Raw genomic sequence first — 21803 nt, forward strand, 5'->3', positions numbered from 1 at the left:
GGGACCTGGGTGTTCTTGTACATGAATCACAGAAAGTTAACATGCAGGTACAGCAAACAAATGGTAAATGGTCTGTTAGCTTTTATTACAAAGGGATTGGAGTATAAGAGTAAAGATGTCTTACCACAATTATACAGAGCATTGGTGAGGCATCACCTGGAGTAGTGTGTGCAGGTTTAGTCTCCTTACCTAAGGAAGGACATACTTGCCCTGGAGGGAGTGAAACAAATGTTCACCAGACTGGTTCCTGGGATGAGGAGATTGTCCCATGAGGAGAGATCGAGCAGACTCGGCCTCGATTGAATGGAGTTTGGAAGATTGAGTGATCCAACTGAAACATTCTTAAATGGCCTGACAAGGTAAATGCTGAGAAAATGTTTCCCAACTGGTGAATTTAGAACACGGGGATCAGTCTCAGAATAAGGGGTCGACCATTTAGGACTGAGATGAGGAGGAATTTCTTCACTCAGTTGTGAATCTTTGGAACTTTCTATCCCAGGGATCCGTGGTTCTCAGTTATATTTAAGACAGAGGTCGACAGAGTTTTGGGTACAAGGGGAATTAAGGTTTCTGGGGAGTGTGGATCTGAGGTAGAAGATCAACCATGATCATATCGAATAGCAGAGCAGACTTAATGGGCCAAATGGCCTCTTCCTACTCCTATTTATTATGTTCATTAAACCTCAGTCTGGTTCCCCTCAAGCTGCTGAGTGAGTGAATTAAATCTTTCTTCACAAATCACCCGGATACCAGACTACAAGTCAGGCCATGAACATTGTTCATTGTTTACAAATCACAGTGAAATGTGGGCACACAGACCTTTTCTAGACATGTCTAAGTGTAATCAGAGTTATCCAGCAGTTCACTAATGGGGAGAGCTATTTCATAAAACAAGGAACAAAGACTCCACAGGATATTCAGTGATTCACTGTAAATCAGCACGAATGGCTGAGTATTAATTACAGCAGGGAGCAGAGTCTGAGGTTATCAATTGGTGAGTTTATTTTCAGAGTAATTCCTTCAATATTTGACAAGTTAACAGCTTTGAACAGCCCGTCTCTCAAATAGCTCGAGCCTACTTGTAATTAAAAACATTCAGAACTTACCGAGCTTCATCCTCGAGTTACAGAACAGACTTTCTCCCATCAATATAGAGCTGCAGGATTGCACTGTGATCTCTTTATTGTTCATCTTTAGTTCAAGGCAGTTTCTGAGTGATTTACATTGAAAACGAGGTTTGCAGACATGATGGTCTATTCACACATAATTGAGAGATGGTGCGGGTACACGCTAAGTCTAAACTGGGCAACTAACATTAGAGATCAACCCCAACTGTCAGAATGAACATGATTCAGTCCAGCAATAACAGCAGAATCCAACCCCTGTAATCACTTGTGAACTCTCTGGTGTGTCACCAGGTAGGATAAGCGAGTGAATCCCTTCCCACATCCGGAGCAGGTGAACGACTTCTCCCCAGTGTGAACTTGCTGGTGTGTCAGCAGGTTGGATGACTGAGCGAATCCCTTCCCACACTCAGAGCAGGTGAACGGTCTCTCCCCAGTGTGGGTGCGCTGGTGTGCGGTGAGATGAAATGATTGCCTGAACCCAGTCCCACAGTGAGAGCATCTGAATGGTTTCTCATCAGTGTGAATACGTTGGTGGTATTGCAGATCCCCAGAACTTTTAAAGCACTTCCCACAGTCTGGACATTTAAACGGCCTCTCGTCAGTGTGAACTCGCTGGTGTCTCAGCAGGTGGGGTTTCTGAGTGAATTTCTTCCCACACTCAGAGCAGGTGAACGGCCTCTCCCCAGTGTGAGTGCGCTGGTGTGCAGTGAGATGAGATGGTTGCCTGAACCCAGTCCCGCAGTGAGAGCACCTGAATGGTCTCTCATCAGTGTGAATACGTTGATGACATTGTTGATGCCCAGAACTTTTGAAGCACTTCCCACAGTCTGGACATTTAAACGGTCTCTCGTCAGTGTGAACTCGCTGGTGTTTCAGAAGGCGGGATGAAGTCCTGAGCCTCTTCCCACACTGTGAGCAGCTGAATGGTGCATACGCAGTATGAATGCGCTGGTGCTCCCTCAGTCCATGTGGGTTTTTAAAGCTCTTTTCACAGTCAGGGCATTTAAACTCTCTCTTGTCAGTGTGAACTTGCTGGTGTTCCAGCAGGTGGGATGAGCGAGTGAATCCTTTTCCACACACGGAGCAGGTGAACGGCCTCTCCCCAGTGTGAAGTCGCTGGTGTCTCTGAAGGCAGATTAACTGAGTGAATCCCTTCCCACACACGGAGCAGATGAACGGCCTCTCCCCAGTGTGACTGCGTCGATGAGTTTCCAGATTAGACGGGGATCTGAATCCCTTCCCACAGTCCCCACATTTCCACGGTTTCTCCCTGGTGTAAACGGTGCTTTTTGCTTCCATGTTCAAAGGCTGATGATCTTCAGGTCCTGATGAATCGAGAGACTCTGGCAGATTTTGATGTGATTTTGGTTTGACCTTCCTAACTGCAAATCCTTCTCATACTCTGTAATGTGAATTCAAAACAGAAACAAAGAAATATGAAAGAGAACCCACAAAAACAGAAAGGCAGGTTGTGAAATTGAGCTGAATGAATCCGGTAATTTGTGGGGCTGACACGAGGAAAATGTGACTATGAAAACTGCCAGATTGTCATAAAAACCCAACTGGTTCATTAATGTTCTCGAGGGAAGGGAATCTACCTCCCGGTCTGGGCCTACACGAGACTCTGGCCTCTGTGGGAGAAGAGAGAGTGAGAGGTGGAGGAGGGAAAAGAAGATGGATTTCATAGATCTGCAGCTCAACCAGAATTTTGATAGAATCTCCCAAACCCATGACCCCCACCACCTGGAAAGACAAGAGCAGCTGGTGCATGGGGAAGCCATCAGCTCCAAGACACACAGCAGCGAGTTCACACTGGGGACAGGCCGGACACCTGCTCCACGTGTGAGAAGGGATTTAATCCATCATCCAACCGGCTGATACACCAGCGAGTTCAGCATTGACTCCAGGGGTTGGATTCTGCTGTTATTGTTGCTGTTGATCACACCCAGTACTGAACCTTGTTCATTCTGATAGTTTGGGTTTGTTTCTGCTGATGTTAAAAATCACTGTAACTGGACTGAAGGTTTAATATTCTGGAAATCGGCTTGTTTTATATTGTAACCCTTACTCTTCAAATAAAGTATATTTCTTTGGCCTAAAACAAACAGTCATTTACTTGTAATTGTTTTCAATTTAGTTACTGTATTCAGTGCTCATCATGTGCTCTGATCGACATGGTGAAGATCAAACACAGATTGTGTGATCACTTTGTGGAACAACCTCTGTTCAGTCTGTGAGCTTGACCCTGAGCTTCCAGTCACTTGTCATTTTAATTCTCCGCCCCACTCCCACTCTGACCTCTCTGTCCTTGGCCTCCTGAACTGTTCCAATGAAGCTCAGTGGGAGCTCTAGGAACAGCAGCTCATCTTTCGATCTGGCATTTTACAAACTTCCAGACTCAACATCAAGTTCAGCAGTTTCTGCACCAACAGAGAGTTGTCAGGATCTGGAACTCTCTACCTGAAAAGGTGCTGGGACCTGACTCGAGAAGGAATTTTAAAAGGAAGTTGACAGGGATTTGAGAATGAGGAACATATGGATTACAAACAGAAAGTGGGTGTCTGGGGCTAAACATGATTGCTCTTTCAAAGAAACAGCACAAGCATAAAGGGTTGAATGGGCTCTTTCTGTGCTGCAAGTTTCTATAATTCTAGAAGTTGGCCGTTTAGTCCCTCGTCCCTGTCAGATTTCAATTTAATCTCGCATCAACTGCTGTTTGTGGAACAGAGTTCCTAACTTCTACCTCCCTTTGTGTGTAGAAGTATTTGCTGACTTCACTCCTGGAAGGTCTGGCTCTCATGTTTACACTATGCCCCCAGAGTCTAGGACTATGACTCTTCTTTGGAACTGACTGAATCTTTGTCTGAATCTGGGGAAGTGAGGACAAGCATGGTCAAAAAATTGTAGCCATGTCTTTCACAGTGAAATGAGGAAACAATCGTTGACACAAAGCTTGACAAGTTTGGAGTTTTCTGCCACAAATGACAATTCCCTCACCAACATCACTACCCATTCACTCCACCTTCCCCTCTCAATATGACAATAGGCAATTGCCTGCATAAGGCAGGCCTCTTACCAGGGTTTCCAGTCCCGCACACACCATGTGTTTTTTTATTCTATGATGGGATGTGTGCATTGCCCATCCCTAATGGCCCTGGAGCTGTGTGGCTTGCTGGGCCGTTTCAGAGTGAACCACATCACTGTGGGGCTGGAGTCACATGTAGGCCGGACTTGGTAAGGACGGCAGATTTCCTTCCCTAAAGGGACATTAGTGAACCAGATGGGGTTTACGATAATTGATAGTTTTATAAATTATTAACTGACTCTTGGAGTCCAGGTATCATTCCGGTAAAACTGTGCTGCACTCACAAGGACAATAACCCATAGTCCTATGTTGGGACTTGAACCCATGTCACGAGCCCAGTGGCATTACCACTGGGGCACCGTCTCCCCGCCCTCCAAGCTCGCGCGCGGTGTCCAGGCTCCCCCCGGTTCACAATCTCCACCCGCCCTCCGAGCTCGCGCGCGGTGTCCAGGCTCCCCCCGGTTCACAATCTCCACCCGCCCTCCGAGCTCGCGCGTGGTTTCCAGGCTCCCCCTCCCCGGTTCACAATCTCCAGCCGTTAGATTCATTTCTCACCCTTTGTGATCTCAACTCGACCGCTCCTTCTTCCAGCTCCGGTTCTAGTACTGCGCATGCATCAGTCGCGGCCTAGCCCCGCCCATCCATCACTCCAATTGGTTGGAGGGCAAACCGCACCTGCTCGGTCCTCCAGTCCCGCCTCTCTCTTCCTATTGGCCCGGAACCGCTGTCAATCAGCCGGGCATTGTGAGCTGTCAGGTGAGAGGTCACTGTCGGGAGCGGGTTAATAAAACCGGGGCGGGGTTTACAAATCCCGAGTGCGGCCCCAGATCCGAATATTAAACAATGAACATTCTCCACTCTCACTATCCGCCGGACAGGTAGATAAGGTGGTTAAGAAGGCATATGGGATACTTGCCTTTATTAACATTTAAGTTATGAAGAGAGGTTGGATAGACTTGGGTTGTTTTCGTTGGAGCAGAGAAGACTGAGGGGCGACCTGATCGAGGTGTACAAGATGATGAGGGGCATGGACAGGGCGGATAGGGAGCAGCTGTTCCCCTTAGTTGAAGGGTCAGTCACAAGGGGACATAAGTTCAAGGTGATGGGCAGGAGGTTTAGGGAGGATGTGAAGAAAAACTTTTTTACCCAGAGGGTGGAGAATGCGCTGCCTGGGAGAGGGTGATGAAGGAGGGTTGCCTCACATCCTTTAAAAAGTACCTGGATGAGCACTTGGCACATCATAACATTCAAGGCCATGGGCCAAGTGCGGGTAAATGGGATTAGGTAGGTAGATCAGGTGTTTCTCACATGTTGGTGCAGACTTGAAGAGCTGAAGGGCCTCTTCTGCACTGTGTGATTCTGTGAACAACCTCAAACAAAGAGACCAGGACCCTCCGAGCATGCACAATTCACCCGGCCAACCCGCGGCAGATAGAGCGGTTTCTATAGATGTTTGGGACTGTGGGTAATACGGATGCCATTAGAGACCCAGAGTCCATTGATCATTAAAATAAAAGCAAAATACTGCGGATGTTGGAAATCTGAAATAAAAACAGAAAATACTGGAAAAACTCAGCAACTCTGGCAGCATCTGTGGAGAGAGAAACAGAGTTATTGTTTCAAACCCACTATGACTCTTCATTGGAACTGACTTAATTTTTGTCTGAATCTGAAGAAATGAAGACAAGGTTATACTGATATAGAGATTGCAAACTAAGAAAGACCAAGGCCCATCACCTACTATCCGAACCCTGCAACAATGGATCTGTTGTCCAATCTTCGCAATGAATCTGACACATTTATTCGTCTGACAAAGGATGGCCTCTTTCTTAATATTCACAATTAAAGGGGCGGTTACCCAGGGGCCAATAAATTAATATAGGGTGAGGTATATCTAGTGTTGTTAAATGGTACATATTATTTATGGTTCTCTAATTAAGTATGTTTATTTCATTCCTTGTGAATAAGTCCATTTCAGTAACAATTGCTGAAATGTTTGCTCCACACCCAAAGGGTTTCATCAAGTTTTCTCGTGGAGTTTGAGACAAAATCAGCTTTCAAAATGATGCAGAGTTTCAGTTGTCAGTAAGTTCACAGATGACATAAAAACTGGTGGTGTTGTAAATAATGAGGAGAAAAGCCTTAGATTACAGGATGATATAGATGGGCTGGTAAGATGGGCAGAGCAGTGGAAAATGGAATGTAACCCTGAGATATGTGAGGTGATGCATGTTGAAAGGACTAACACGGCAAGGGTATACATAATGAATGGTAGGACCCTAGGAAGTACAGAGGAGGCGTAGAATATAAGAGCAGAGAGGTTATGTTGGAGCTGTATAAAACACTAGTTAGGCCACAGCTGGAGTACTGTGTGCAGTTCTGGTCGCCACACTATAGGAAGGATGTGATTGCACTGGAGAGGATGCAGGACAGATTCACCAGGATGTTGCCTGGGCTGGACCGTTTCAACTATGAAGAGAGATTGGATAGGCTAGGGTTGTAGGGTTGTTTCCTTTAGAGCAGAGAAGGCTGAAGGGGAACATATTAGAGGCTTACAAAATTATGGTGGGCATAATTAGCGGAGGTGTCAATAATAGGGGGCATGGAATTAAGGTAAGGGGCAGGAGGTTTAGAGGGGATTTGAGGAAAATTTTTTTCACCCAAAGGGTGGTTGTAATCTGGAACACATTGCCTGAGGGGTTGGTAGAGGCAGGAACCCTCACAACATTTAAGAAGTATTTAGATGAGCACTTGAAAAGCCATAGCATACAGGGCTACGGGCCAGGTGGTGGAATATGGGTTTAGAATAGACAGGTGCTTGATGGCCGGCACAGTCCCAATAGGCCGAAGGGCCTATTTCTGTACTGTATAACTCTATGTGACTCTGTTCAACAAATGAGGGAGATCCATAACAAAAACAGAATTACCTGGAAAAACTCAGCAGGTCTGGCAGCATCGGTGGAGAAGAAAAGAGTTGACGTTTCGAGTCCAACATGACCCTTCAACAGAACTGATGTATAGTTAGGAGAGAGGTGAAATATAAGCTGGTTTAAGGTGGGGGGCGGGGGGAGAGAGAAGTTGAGGGTGGGGTGGTTGTGTGGACAAGCAAGCAGTGATAGGAGCAGATAATCAAAACATGTCACAGACAAAAGGATCAAAGAGGTGTTGAAGGTGGTGATATTATCTAAGAAAAGTGCTAATTAAGAATGGATGGCAGGATACTCAAGGTTCAGCTCTAGTGGGGGTTGGGTGGAAAGGCTAACAAGGTATTAGTTGTAGATTTAAAAATAATGGAAATAGGTGGGAAAAGAAGAATCTATATAAATTATTGAAAAAAAGGGATAGGGAAGAAACGGGGTGGGGATGGGGGGAGGGGGAGTTTAAGATCTAAAGTTGTTGAATTCAATATTCATCCCGGAAGGCTGTAAAGTGCCTAGTCAGAAGATGAGGTGCTGTTCCTCCAGTTTGCGTTGGGCTTCACTGGAACAATGCAGCAAGCCAAGGACAGACATGTGGGCAAGAGAGCAGGGTGGAGTGTTAAAATGGCAAGCGACAGGGAGGTTTGGGTCTTTCTTGCGGACAGACCGGAGGTGTTCTGCAAAGCGGTCGCCCAGTTTGCGTTTAGTCTCTCCAATGTAGAGGAGACCGCATTGGGAGCAACGAATGCAGTAGACGAAGTTAGGGGAAATGCAAGTTAGGGGAGATCCATGCTCAGCCATGCCCCTCACTCACTCCGATTGGATGGGGGACCTACTGCTCCCGTTCGGTCCTCCATCCCGCTCCTTCCTCCTACTGGCCTGGAGCTGACATCAATCACACGGGCATTGTGAGCTGGAGCATGTTCAATATGGCTGCTCCATCTATATCGGTGCGCATGCGCATTGCGAGTGGTGTCCAGAGACAGACAATTGAAGGGGTGGTTACCCAGGAACAAAAGCAAAAATTGCTGGAAAAACTCAGCAGGTCTGACAGCATCTGTGGAGAGAAAGACTAGTTAACATTTCGAGTCCATATGACTCTTCATCAGAACTAAAGAGAAATAGAAATGTAGTGAAATATAAGCTGTTAAAGGGGGTGGGACAGATGAAGCTGGATAGAGGGCCAGTGATCGGTGGAGGCAAAGGAGAGACTGCAAAAGATGTCATAAATAAAAGGTCAAAGGGGTGTTGACGATGGTGATATGAGCTAAAGGATGTGCTAATGGTGACATTAAGGGTGGAAAGCAGGATGAGCAATGACAGATGGCCCTAGTGGGGGTGAGGCGCGGGGGAGGGGATCAAAATAGGCTTAAAGGTGGGAAATAAACAATGAATAGAAATAAATTTCAAAAATAATAATAGAAATCAGTGAGAAAAGAAAAAAATATATATATATAAATAAAATTAAATTTAAAAAGGGGGATAAAAGATGGGGTGAGGATGGAGGAGAGAGTTCATGACCTGAAGTTTTTGAACTCAATGTTAAGTCCAGAAGGCTGTAAAGTGCCTAATTGGAAGATGAGGTGCTGTTCCTCCAGTTTGCGTTGAGCTTCACTGGAACATTGCAGCAGGCCAAGAACGGTCATGTGAGCATGACAGCAGGATGGGGTGTTGAAATGGCAAGCGACAGGAAGGTCTGGGTCATGCTTGTGGACAGACCAAAGGTGTTCTGAAAAGTGGTCACCCAGTCTGCGTTTAGTCTCTCCAAAGTAGAGGAGACCACATTGGGAGCAGCGAATGCAGCAGACTAAATTGATGGAAGTGCAAGTGAATTACTGCTTCACTTGAAAGGAGTGTTTGGGCCCTTGGACGGTGAGGAGGGGGTAAGTATAGGGGCAGGTGTTGTACCTTCTGTGGTTGCATGGGAGGGTGTTGAGGTGTAGGGGTGATGGAGGAGTGGACCAGGGTATCCCGGAGGGAATGGTCCCTACAGAATGCCGACGGGGGGGCGGTGAAGGAAAGATGTGTTTGGTGGTGGCATCATGCTGGAATTGGCAGAAATGGTGGAGGATGATCCTTTGAATGCGGAGGCTGTGGGGTGATAAGTGAGGACAAGGGGGACCCTATCATGGTTCTGGGAGGGAGAGGAAGGTGTGAGGGCAGATGCGCGGGAGATGGGTCGGACAGGGTTGAGGGCCCTGTCAACCACCGTGTGTGGAAAACCTCGGTTAAGGAAGAAGGAAGACATGTCAGAAGAACTGTTTTGGAAAGTGGCATCATCGGAACTATGCGACGGAGGTGAAGGAACTGAGAGAATGGGATGGAGTCCTAACAGGAAGCAGAGTGTGAGGAGCTGTAGTCGAGGTAGCTGTGGGAGTCGGTGGGCTTGTCATGAATATTGGTGGACAGTCTATCACCAGAAATTGAGACAGAGAGGTCAAAGAAGGAAAGGGAAGTGTCAGTGATAGACCATGTGAAAGTGTTGGAGGAGTGGAAATTGGAATCAAAATTAATAAATTTTTCCAGGTCCAGGTGACAGCATGAAGTGGCACCGAAGCAGTCATCGATGTACCGGAGAAAGAGTTGTGGGAGGTTGGGAGACTATGAGGTTGGAAGCTGTGGAAGGAAGATCTCCTTTTGACACACAAAATAAACCCAACAGCCAAGTACTGTGTGCAGTTCTGGTCACCAAATTATAGAAAGGATATAGAGACACTGGAGAGGGTGCAGAGAAAATTGATAAGAATGATACCAGAAATGCATGGGTTTACATATCAGGAAAGGATGAACAGACTGGATCTCTTTTCTCTTGAAAAAAGATGTCTGAAGCTGAACTAATTTAGGACTTTAAAATGATGAAAGTTTTAATGGAGAGGAAACAGACAGAATGTTTCCTCTTGTGGGGAAGAGCAAAACTAGAGACCATCAATATAAGATAGTCACCGAGAAATCCAATAGGGAATTCAAAAGAAACTTCTTCGCCCAAAGAGTGGTGAGAATGTGGAACTGAAGACCACAGGAAGTGGGTGAAGGGAATAGTATAGATGTATTCATGGGGAGGTTAGACAAACATATGTGGCTGAAGGAAATATTAGCTCATGATGGTAGATTTAGAAGTGGAAAGATGAGAGGTGGCTTGAGTGGAAAATAAACACCAACATGCACTGGTTGGGCTCAATGGCTTCCTTCTGTGCTGTATATCCTATATAATCCTGTGTAAGGCTTAACTGATCGTCCAACTTGGAGAGACACATGGACACTAGCAACAGGGTACTGCACACAGTACTTAGCTGTTGGGTTTATGTTGTACACCAGGTAGGCTTTGCTTTTTGCTTCAATGATATATGTCATCTCTGCTGAGTAGGTCTCAAACCAGCCTTTGTTGTGGGTTCCACCTTTACCAAATGTTGCTGCTGCTGTGTCAGAAATAATTGAACTCAGTGACTTCCAAATTTCATCAGTATCAATGTTGATTGATGAAGCTTTTATTGATGTGCCTGTAAAATATTTCACTGTTTTGATTCCTGTTGTTTGATAATTTAATTTCATAATGGAGGTTTCACTTTGAAGAGTGTGTAAGTCAGTAAGAATTGTCAGCAAGGATTAAGCAACAGGGAGAAACCATGGAAATGTGGGGACTGTGGGAAGGGACTCAGTTCTCTATCCCGGCTGGGAACTCATTGGCACAGTCACACTGGGGAGAGGCCATTCACCTGCACTGTGTGTGGGAAGCGATTTACCGAATCATCCAGCTTCCAGAAACGCCAGCACATTCACAGTGAGGAGAAAGCATAAAACTTACTCCGTGTGTGGGAAGAGATTCACTCAGTCATCCATTCTCCGGATACAGTCTGTGAGAATTCTGTTCTTTCTTTGACTGTGTATTAATATAGTCTGCAGGAGTTGTGTTCTTTCTTTGCCTGTGTGTTGATCTGTAGGGTAGAATCTCTGGAGGTGATGTCATGCTTTGAACCGGCTTGTCTGAGTTTAGAACTGTGAGATGGTGGAAGTGCAGATGTTCTATGTAATCATAGAGGAATATGTGTGCTCTCATCAACAGGCGAATGCTGTTCACATGAACACACCTGTGATTGGACAAGAGCCACATGATTGTGTAGTGAAATGTCCATGGACAGTTCTGATTGGCGGCCTCAGGGGAGCCAGTTGGGGGGTTTCCAGCATAAGAACAGTCCACCTGAGGGGTTTGGTACAGTGGAGAAAAGAACAAAGGAAAGAAGAGAAAGAAACACGAAAGCTGGAAACTCCACAAGAAAACTGGAAGCTCCAAGGGAAGAAGTGTGCTCTGCTGTCCAGATATGACAAGGGAAGTATAGAGCTCACGTTGTTCTGTAAATCACTGCCTGAACTTTACCTTTAGTCCTTAAGTTTGTCCTGCCTTTCTCTTAATAGAGCTGCTCCATAACTGAAATTTATTGACACATCCAATCCTGATTCACTTGTGTGTCCAACCTCACTGCCCATCAGGTTGTTGAGTCTGATAAGAGACCTTTTAATTGTTCTCACTGTCTGAAGAGTTTTCAAAGCTCTAAAGATCAGATGAAATACCAATGGAGAGAAACCATTCACCTGCACTGAATCTGGGAAGGGATTCACTCGATCATTCAACCTTCTGACACACCAGTAAGTTCACATCTGACTGTATTGGTTGGATTCTATTATTCTGTTGTTATTCTGGCCACTGTCTGAGTCTGAGCCACATTGTTCATCATCTCAACATTGATTTCACCCTGAGCTGATTTTGTGACCAACATCTGCTCCTTTACCAAGGCATAGACACTTAGAAACATAGAAAATAGGAGCAGGAGTAGGCCATTTGGCCCCTCGAGCCTGCTCTTCCATTCAAATGATCATGGCTGACCCTCTACCTCAACATCATACTCCCCCTCTTTCCCCAAACCCCTTGATGCCTTTCATGTCTAGAAATCTATTCAGCGATTTGGCCTCCACAGCCTTTTGTGGTAGACAATTCCACAGGTTCACCACGCACTGTGCAAAGAAATTTCTCCTCAACTCAGTCCTAAATGGCCTGCACCATATCCTGAGACTGACCCCTTGTTCCAGACGCCCCCCACCACCCACCCCTCCAAACCCAGCCTGGGGAAACATCATCCCTGCATCCAGTCTGTACACTTCTGTCCGAATTTTAAACGTTTCAATGACGGCCCCTCTCATTCTTCTGAACTCCAGTGAATACAGCCCTAGTCGACCCAAAACTCTCCTCATACAACAATCCTGCCATCCCAGGAATCAGGCTGGTGAAGCTTTGCAGTCACTTCCTCTGTGGCAAGTATATCCTTTCTTCGGTAAGGAGACGAAAACTGCACACAATACTCCAGGCTGCCTGCTTCCAGCTCTGTGACATCTCCCATTGCCCATTTCAAAATGATGCAGAGTTTCAGCCAATGATCTGGACTCAGCCCCGCCCCTCATTCACTCCAATTGGTTGGAGGATCAGCCGTCGGTGCTTATGCCCCCAACCCCGCCCCCTCTTCCTATTGGTCTAGCTCCGCCGTCAATCAGCCGCGCATCGTGAACAGTCGGGTGAATAAACCCCGGGCAGGGGGGCGGGGTTTACAAATCCCGAGTGCGGCCCCAGAGCCGAATATTAAACAATGAACATTCTCCACTCTCACTATCCGCCGCTTCCGGCTTCTCTCCGGGAACAACCTCAAACAAAGAGACCAGGACCCTCCGAGCATGCGCGACCCACCCGGCCAACCCGCGGCAGATAGAGCGGTTTCTGAGCCGTATGGTATTGTGGGTACTGCGGCCGCCATTAGAGATCGAACTCACTTAATCTTCGTTTGATTCTAGGAAAGTGGGGGTGAGATTCCGCTAATGTCGGTGTTGAAAAATAAGAAAGATCAAGCTCCATCTTCTACCATCCGCATCCTGCAATAATGGAGCTTTTGGCCAATCTGTGTAATGACTCTGTTCCAATAAGTCACAGAAGACACAGTTGCTCTGCAATGCCTTGCATTTTAATGGGAATTTTCAGATATTTTTACTGCTATTAGATTGGGTTGTGGACTATACCGTCTTCACTTTTCCCTGTTGATCTAATCCAGGAGCGGTGATATATTTAGAAGGACTTGGTCTGTAAGAGACAGTCAATGTGAGACCGATAATGGAACATTTTTATGTTAATGTCTAGTGACACATGATCATTTTCCCAGTGAGTCAGTTTGTAAAAAAAACTCAAATAATCACAGCTACTGCAGCTGATCCTCTTGCTGCAATTTGATAATAAAGGAATCAGGGATCAGTCCCACCCAGCTGGACAACAATGAAGAGGCATTGAAGGAATTTATGTTTTAATTCATTTATGGGATGTGGCTAGGCCAGCATTTATTCACCATCGCTATGGATGGTTTGGTCAATGGTGTCAAAGACTGTAGATGGGCCAAGAAGGACAAAGGACAATGAGGGAGAGTTTACCTTGGTTACATTGGATGCAGTTTAGGACGATGAGAAGAGCTACTTCGATAATGTGGCAGAGGCAGAAATCTTATGTGTCGAGGGGCCAAATGGCCTACTTCTGCTCTTATTTCATATGTTCAGATTCAAAAATGGAATTCCAAAAAGATGGGCAGGATTTGGGAGGTGTCAACACATTTCAGGACTTTGAAGGGGAAAGGGAGCTTGGAGTGGTTTGCAAGGATGGTGGGATCAATGGTTGATTTTATTGAGGAGGGGGTGATAATGTCAGATTTGAAGGAGAGAGGAGCAGTGCCTGAAGAGAGAGAACTGTTAACAATGTTAATGAACATGGGAAGCTTGGAGATCAACAAATGAGTGAAAATAGGGCTGGGGTAGCAGGAGATGGGTCTCATGGCAAAGCTAAGTGCTGAGAAGGAACAAGGGGACATGGGAGAGAAACTACAGAAAGATGTACGTTCAGGGCGAGGGGGGAACATTCAAGGTTAATTGGACTGGTGATCTAGTGGAAGGGAGGGAGGCAGCAGAGGCAGCTGATCAAATTGTTTCAATCTTAGTGACAAAGAAACTCCATGAGCTTCTCACACTTGTTGGCAATGAGGATGGAGGAGACAGGGGAGAGGGAGAGCCCTTCAAAAGGAACTAACTTGTCTCAGAGATACTAAAAAGACTCAACACACTGTATTTAACACAAAGCTGCTGATTTGAATTTTATCCACAATATTATGCCCTATAACTGGGCTGGAGTTTATTAACATCAGCAGAAACAGACCCCAATAAACATAGTTCAGTTCTGTTTGTGATTAACAGCAAAATCCAATCACAATAGTTACTTGTGAATTCCCTGGTGTGCCAGTAGGTGGGATGATGAGTGAATCCCTTCCCACACTCAGAGCAGATGAATGGCCTCTCACCAGTCTGAAGAACTGGTGTTTCAGTGGGCTGGAAGTGTATTCAAAATCATGAGGGGTCTGGACAGGGTTGATGGGGAGAATCTGATGAGATCCCCCTTCTGAAAGGATCTAAAACGAGAGGGCACAGATTTAAAGTAGTTGGTAAAAGAAGCAAAAGTGACACGAGGAAAACCTTCTTCACGCAGTGAGTGGTTAAGGTCTGGAATGCACTGCCTGGGAGTGTGGTGGAGGCAGGTTCAATTGAAGCATTCAAAAGGGAATTAGACTGTTACCGGAAAAGGAAGAACATGCAGGTTTATAGGTAGAAGGCGGGAGAGCGGCTTTAAATCAAATGACCATTCAAAGAGCCGGTGCAGTCACGATGGGCTGAATGGCCTCCTTTTGAGCTGAAACAAATCTGTGCCTCCCGGCCACTTCGGAGGCTGAGGATGTTTCTCCTTATGGGAGAGACGACAACTAGGGGCCACTGTTTAAAAATAAGGGGTCTCCCATTTAGGACAGAGATGAGGAGAAATTTGTCTCCTCACAGGGTCGTCTATTGTGGAATTCTCTTCACCAGAAAGCAGTGGAGGCTACTGAATAATTTTGAGGTTGAGTTAATTCTTGATTGACAGGGAATCAGAGATTATGGGGGTAGACAGGAAAGTAGAGTTGGGGCCTCAATCAGATCAGCTATGATCTTATCACATGGCTGAGCAGGCTCACAGGCCTGAATGGCCAACACCTGCTCCTAATTCATATGATTAACTGCTTTCTACCACAAGGCCTTTCACTGGGAGGGCCACTGTAGATTTCATCCTCTAGCTCCAAGCCAGGCAAATCTTCCAGCTTCTTTTCCCTCACCAACTCCAAGTGAGCTGCAAAATACACAAGCCCAGATGTGCAACTGCCTTCTGTGGGAAACACCCAGATAAATTAAACTTCTAACTCCAACAGCCCATCTCCATGGCAACGTGGCATGCTTTGGGCGATTCCAAACAGAAATGCATGAATATCTTTTTCCATCCATACAGCATTTTATTTTATGATCCATATGAAATGTGCAATAGATATTCGCAACAAGCCTCAAAGAGCATCAGCCCACTGGAAACAAAGTTGTGAGACCGGCCAGTCCAGCAGAAAGGGATCCTCCCACTTCACCAACTGTCAGGATGAACATGGTTCAGTTCTGGATGTGATTAACAGCAGCAATAAGATCAGAATCCAATCGTTGTGATCACTTGTGAGCACGCTGGTGTGTCTGCAGATGGGATGACTGAGTGAATCCCTTCCCACACACAGAGCAGATGAAAGGCCTCTCCCCGGTGTGAACTCGCTGGTGCCTCTGCAGGCTGGATAATCGAGTGAATCCCTTCCCACACTGAGAGCAGAGGAATGACCTCTCCCCAGTGTGAAGTTGCTGGTGTAGCAGCAGGTTGGATGACTGGGTGAAACCCTTCCCACACACAGAGCAGGTGAACGGCCTCTCCCCGGTGTGGACTCGCTGATGTGTCTGCAAGTTGAATAACCGAGTGAATCCTTTCCCACAATGAGAGCAGGTGAATGGCCTCTCCCCGGTGTGAACTTCCTGGTGTGTTAGCAGGTTGGATAACTGGGTGAATCCCTTCCCACACTCAGAGCAGGTGAACGGCCTCTCTCCAGTGTGAACTCGCTGGTGTCTCAGCAGGGTTGATGAATCACTGAATCTCTTGCCACACTGAGAGCAGGTGAATGGCCTCTCCACTGCATGAACTCGCTGATGTGCGTGCAGCTGCCATGAACCACTGAATGCCTTCCCACACTCAGAGCAGGTGAATGGCCTCTCCCCAGTGTGACTGCGTTGATGAATTTCCAATGCAGACGGGCATCGGAATCCCTTCCCACAATCCCTACATTTCCATGGTTTCTCCATGGTGCGAGTACCCTTGTGTCTCTCCAGGTTTGACAATCAGTTGAAGCCTCGCTCAAACACACAACCCCTGTGCGGTCTCCCCGGCTGTGAAAGCTGCAATGTTTCTTCAGACTGTATAACAGTTCATAGCTCCTTCCAAAGCCAGTGCATTGGAATACACTCACTCGGGTGTGTGAGAATCGGTGCTTTTCCAGTCACACTGATGTTTCAAATACTTTGAAGCAGACATAACAGACAAATATTTCTTCTAGGTTCAAAGGCTGCTGATATTCAGATCCCGATGAATCGAGTGGCTCTGCCAGATCTTGACGTGACCTTTGGTTTGAGCTTTCTGACTGCAAATCATCCCCTTCTAACGTCCTGTAAAAGGAGTTTACAAAAGTCATCACAGAAAGTCTGCGATAGAAATTCAGAACAGACAATTCTAGTTTCTATGGAACATTCTTTCCCCTCTCATTCCCCAAAAGCTGTAAATCTCCATTCCCAACATGCTCCCTGCATTTTGAGCTCTCAGGAATGTTCAGACAGATTCAAAATGTTAGCTCTGTTTCTCGCTCCACATATGCTGCCAGACCTGCTGAGTTTTTTGCACCATTTTCTGTTTTTACTCCCTTCATTCTCACTCTGTTATATCTCATTTATACACTCCCAATTCTCCTGAAGGAGCCAAAAAGATTGTAATACTTGATTAGCGATACAGAGGGGATTTGAGGAAGAACTTTATTTAGACAGCGAGTAGTCATGGCCTGGAATTCGATGCCTATGAGGATGGCAGAACCGGAGATGATCAATGGTTTCAAAATGAAATTGGATAGGGAGTTGAAAGAAAAACTTTCAGGGGAACGAGGATACAGATGGAGAATGGGACTCACTGGATTACTCTACAGAATGTCAGCATGGATCTGAGTTTCCAATTGGACACCATCTGTGCTGTAATGAGTCTATGACCGGAAATATATAATGCAGCTACAGTATTATTACAGGACTAGAAATAATAATAAATGAACTTTAATACAGAATAATAAATAACTAGACATTTCTCTGTTGTTACGATCCCTGTGGAAACCAATAACCTTAAAATATACAAATTCCCAGACAACCCCAACGGAATAAACAGAAGGACAAGGTTTTATTTTTTAAAAACGATGCCGGTAACAATCAAACTAAATTCAACATAAATGAAGCCTGCATTAACAGACAAATAGCATTTCAATAGACCGGATAAATATGACTTTAAACAGCTGGAGCATCAGCCTGGTCCACAAAATCACCAGCATTTCCCCCCTCAGCATATTTGGCACTAATTCCAGTTACAGATTCCCGCAACTCTCTGTATTTCCCAGGGGAAGGAAAGAAAGTGATTTACTCACAGATGTTGGACCGAGGAAGAAGTTTTAATGTTTATGAACCTAAACACAAATGCTGTGCCGTTTAAAATCAAATTGCATTGGAAGAAAATGAGGAGAAGACATTTTACACAGTCCCCTCCCCACTCCCATAGCTGGCAGCCCAGCACGCAGGCGCAGAAAGCGCTTTCTGTCCGGAGCAGGCGCAGTGCGGCTGTCGTCAGCGGTCGCTCTCGATCTCTTTTTGGAGAAGCCAGTCGCCGTAGACAGAGGGGGAATTCGCTGAGCGGCTTCTCGCTCTGGCCGGAGCCGTCAGCCGGTTGCCTGGAAACTTTGGCTCGAGGAGGTTCGGGGGATGGGGAACAATGGGTGGGGCTACCGTGTCCGCGCGCCTGGTCTGCAAACTGGAACCCGAGGACGTCACCGCGGAGCACAGTCAGTCCTATTGGCTGATTCAGGCGTCACAATGATTCAGAGGAGCGTTCCCAGTTCACATTGAGAGCACTGGACTTGATGGTCAAACTCTCTCCACCGAACACGCGCTCGGGTTACTCTCCCTCATTGTGGTCGGACCGAGGTTAACCAATGGGAGGAGCTGGACGACCGGAAGGTGGATGGTCCTCCAACCAATCAGAGCGCGGGCACTGTCGCATTGCCGACACGGAGCTTCCCCCATTGTTTGAATGCGGATGTTGGACAATGAGCTTTTAAACCTGTCCGTTACTGCCCAGCAAAGCTGCTGATGCTGCTTCTCTCTCTGAATGAGGATTTAGCTTCTCACACACGAAAACTTTCTCCCCAGTCCCGTGTCAAATATCTGTGAGTAAAACACTTTCTTTTTCTCCCCCTTTCCATTTCTTTTCTAATTCTGGGTTTAAATTGTTGACCTGCAGGAACTGAAGGGAAAGGAAGAGGGTGCAGACTGTGGAAAGGTTGACCCAGGTCTCTCTTTCTCTCTCGCTCTCTCTTAAAGACATTGACACCCTTTACTCCCTCAGCTTGACACATTTATTTGTCTGGCTAAAAGGATAGCCTCTTTCCTAGTATTTCCAATAAAATAGGCGGATTCCCCAGGAGATGCCTGACATTTAAGCTGGCAGTAAACTAATATAGGGCAGAGATATGTCGAATGTTTTTATATGGTAAATATTTGATATATTTTTTGTTGACCGATAATAACTTTCATTTATAAATATGTCTAGTCTTGTAATATAGTACTCTAGCTACCGTTATATATTTCCAGTTATCGAGTCATTACAGCACAGGAATGCATTCAGCAACTCAAGTCCATGCTGACTCTCTCTAGAGCCATCCATCCCATTCTTCCTCTCTACCCCGTTCTCCTACAAGTTTATTTCCTTCAAGTGTCCACCAATTTCATTTTGAAATCACTGATCATCGCGAGTTCCTCCAACCTTGTAGGCAGTGAGTTCCAGGTCATGCACATTCGCTCCTAAATAAAGCTCTTCCTTGCATCCTCTCTGTATCTTTAATCAAGTAATGCCAGTGTATATTATGCACATTTTAAATCCAGTAATGTATACATATATATATAGCCTGCATAATGATTTCAAAGGCCCCTGTGCCCTGGACAGGAAGCAGTGCACATGGATCTGCTGATCAGCATGAAATGGCACCTTCAGGAGATTTGGGAGGTACAGCAAAGTGAGAATGGAGGGACTGTGTGTGGGACAGAGAGCTACTGCTTCTGGGGAATATGAGAGAAAGAATGTTCCGTAGAAACTAGAATTATGTGTTGTGAATTTTTATCCTGCACTGACAATGATAACTTTTGTAAACTCCTTTTACAGGATATTAGGAGAGGACTTGTATCTGGGAAACTCAAACCAAATATCGCATCAAGATCTGACAGAGTTATTGGATTCATCAGGACCTGAATATCATCAGCCCTTTGAATGTGGAAGGAGAAATGTTCCCCTGTTCTGTCTGTGGGAAAACATTTCAAGCATCAGTGTGACTGGAAAAGCAATGAGACACAGACAACTGAGTGACAGTGCTCCAGTGCACTGACTGTGAAAAGAGCTTTAAACAGTTATACAGTCTGAAACAACATTACGCCATTCACAGCCGGGAGAGATTGTACACATGTTCTGTGTGAAGATGAGGTTTCAACTGAGCGGTTAACCTGGAGGGACACAAGGACACCTGCACCATGGAGAAACCGTACAAATGTGGGGACTGTGGGAAGGGATTCTGCACCCCATCTGCGCTGGAAACTCATCAACGCATTCACACTGGGGAGAGGCCTTTCACCTGCTCTGAGTGTGGGAAAGCATTCACTCAGTCATCCACCCTGCTGAAACACCAGCGAGTTCACTCCGGGGAGAGGCCTTTCGTCTGCTCTGAATGTGGGAAGGGATTCAGTAATTCATCTCACCTGCTGACACACAAGCGAGTTCACACTGGGGAGAGGCCATTTATCTGCTCTGAGTGTGGGAAGGCATTCACTCAGTCATCCAACCTGATGATGCACCAGCGAGTTCACACCAGAGAGAGGCCATTCACCTGCTCTGAGTGTGGGAAGAGATTCAGTGATTCATCTGCCCTCCTGACACACCAGCGGGTTCACACCGGGGAGAAGCCTTTCATCTGCTCTACATGTGGGAAGGGATTCCCTCAGTCATCCAACCTGCTGACACACCAGTGAGTTCACACCGGGGAGAGGCCTTTCATCTGCTCCGAGTGTGGGAAAGGATTCACTCAATTATCCCACCTGCAGACACACCAACATGTTCACAATGGGAAGAGGCCATTCACCTGCTCTGGATGTGGGAAAGGATTCATTCAGTCATGCAACCTGGTGATGCATCAGCGAGTTCATACCAGGGAGAGACCGTCCATCTGCTCTGAATGTGGGAAGGGATTCAGAGATTCGTCCACCCTGCTGAGACACCAGCGAATTCACACTGGTGAGAGGCCATTCACCTGCTCTATGTGTGGGAAGGGTTTCAGTCAGTTATCCAGTCTGCTGAGACACCGGCGAGTTCACAAGTAATTACAGGAGTTGGGTTTTGCCGTTATTGCTGCTGTTAATCACATCCAGGACTGAACCATGTTCATTCTGACAGTTGGTGAAGGGGAGGATTGGAGATGTACTAGAATGGTGCCAGGGATGAAGGGGCTTGGAGGAAGATTCGGTCATGGTTTTCAACAGAAAATTGGATCATTATCTGAAGGGGAAAAATTGACAGGATTATGTGGAAAAGGTAGCGGAATGACACTATGTTCGCTGCTCTTGCAGAGGGCTGGCACAGACACAATGGGCTGAATAGCCTCTCTTCAGTGTTGTAACCATTCCATCATTCTAGAACACCAGCGAGATGATTTTATTCAACACAGCATGACAGTGGGTCGCACTCTTACCTCTGAGTCAGGAGGTGCTGTGTTCGAATCCCCAACCCAGAGACTCAAGCCCCCAGAATCCACGGCTGACACCTCCGGTGCCAGTTATGAGGGAGAGCTGACCTGTCGGAGGGACCGTCTTTCCAGTGAGACATTAACCCGAGAACCCCGTCTGCCCTCTCAGGTGTATGTAAAAGATTCAATGGCCACAATTGGAAGGAGAGCACGAGGGGGAGGAGATCTCCCCTGGTGTCCTGGTGCCTGATATTTATCCCTCAATCAACATCAGTGAAAACAGACACTCTGGCCATTGCCGTCTGTGGGAGCTTGCTGTGCACAAATTGGTTGCCACGTTTCCTACAGTGTGACCACATTTCAGAAAGCGTTTCATTGGCAGTGGAACACTTTGAGACTCCCTGAGGTGGTGGAAGGTGCTATATAAATGCAAGTTTATTTTTAAATCAACACGCTCCTATTCTTACAGGCAGATTGTCCAGCAGGAGCAGGAGCCAGCTGACCTGAGGCTGGGGGGAGGGGCAGTGCAAGAACTCCCAGTGTGGACCAATCTGCTTCCCTCCAGAAGCCACTGAATACATTGTGGGAACTGGCTATTTAAAGGGGATGCCTTATCTTACTCGTCTGAGAATCCACCCCTTTCCCCCTGTGAAATACTGGCAGACAATAGATTTTGGGGCTGGTC

At 46.3% G+C, this 21803-nt stretch overlaps 2 protein-coding genes across 2 annotated transcripts in view; one reads left to right on the plus strand and one right to left on the minus strand.

Moving 5' to 3' along the window:
* LOC144675915 (uncharacterized) overlaps window positions 1-21803 on the plus strand; it is a 62457-nt gene that overhangs the window by 20839 nt on the left and 19815 nt on the right. The window contains 1 exon segment of the mRNA XM_078536448.1: window positions 19893-20724. Within this exon segment, the coding sequence (XP_078392574.1) occupies window positions 19893-20724 (832 nt within the window).
* On the minus strand, window positions 1364-17319 carry LOC144675916 (uncharacterized). Its single transcript, XM_078536449.1, is given in 5 exon segments — window positions 1364-2521; window positions 12785-12915; window positions 15724-16505; window positions 16610-16754; window positions 17267-17319. Coding segments are annotated over 5 exon segments (2244 nt in total). The 3' UTR covers window positions 1364-1388.

Source organism: Cetorhinus maximus, unplaced genomic scaffold (genome assembly GCF_964194155.1).
Source record: "Cetorhinus maximus unplaced genomic scaffold, sCetMax3.hap1.1 HAP1_SCAFFOLD_1222, whole genome shotgun sequence".
NCBI classification, from domain to species: Eukaryota; Metazoa; Chordata; class Chondrichthyes; order Lamniformes; family Cetorhinidae; genus Cetorhinus; species Cetorhinus maximus.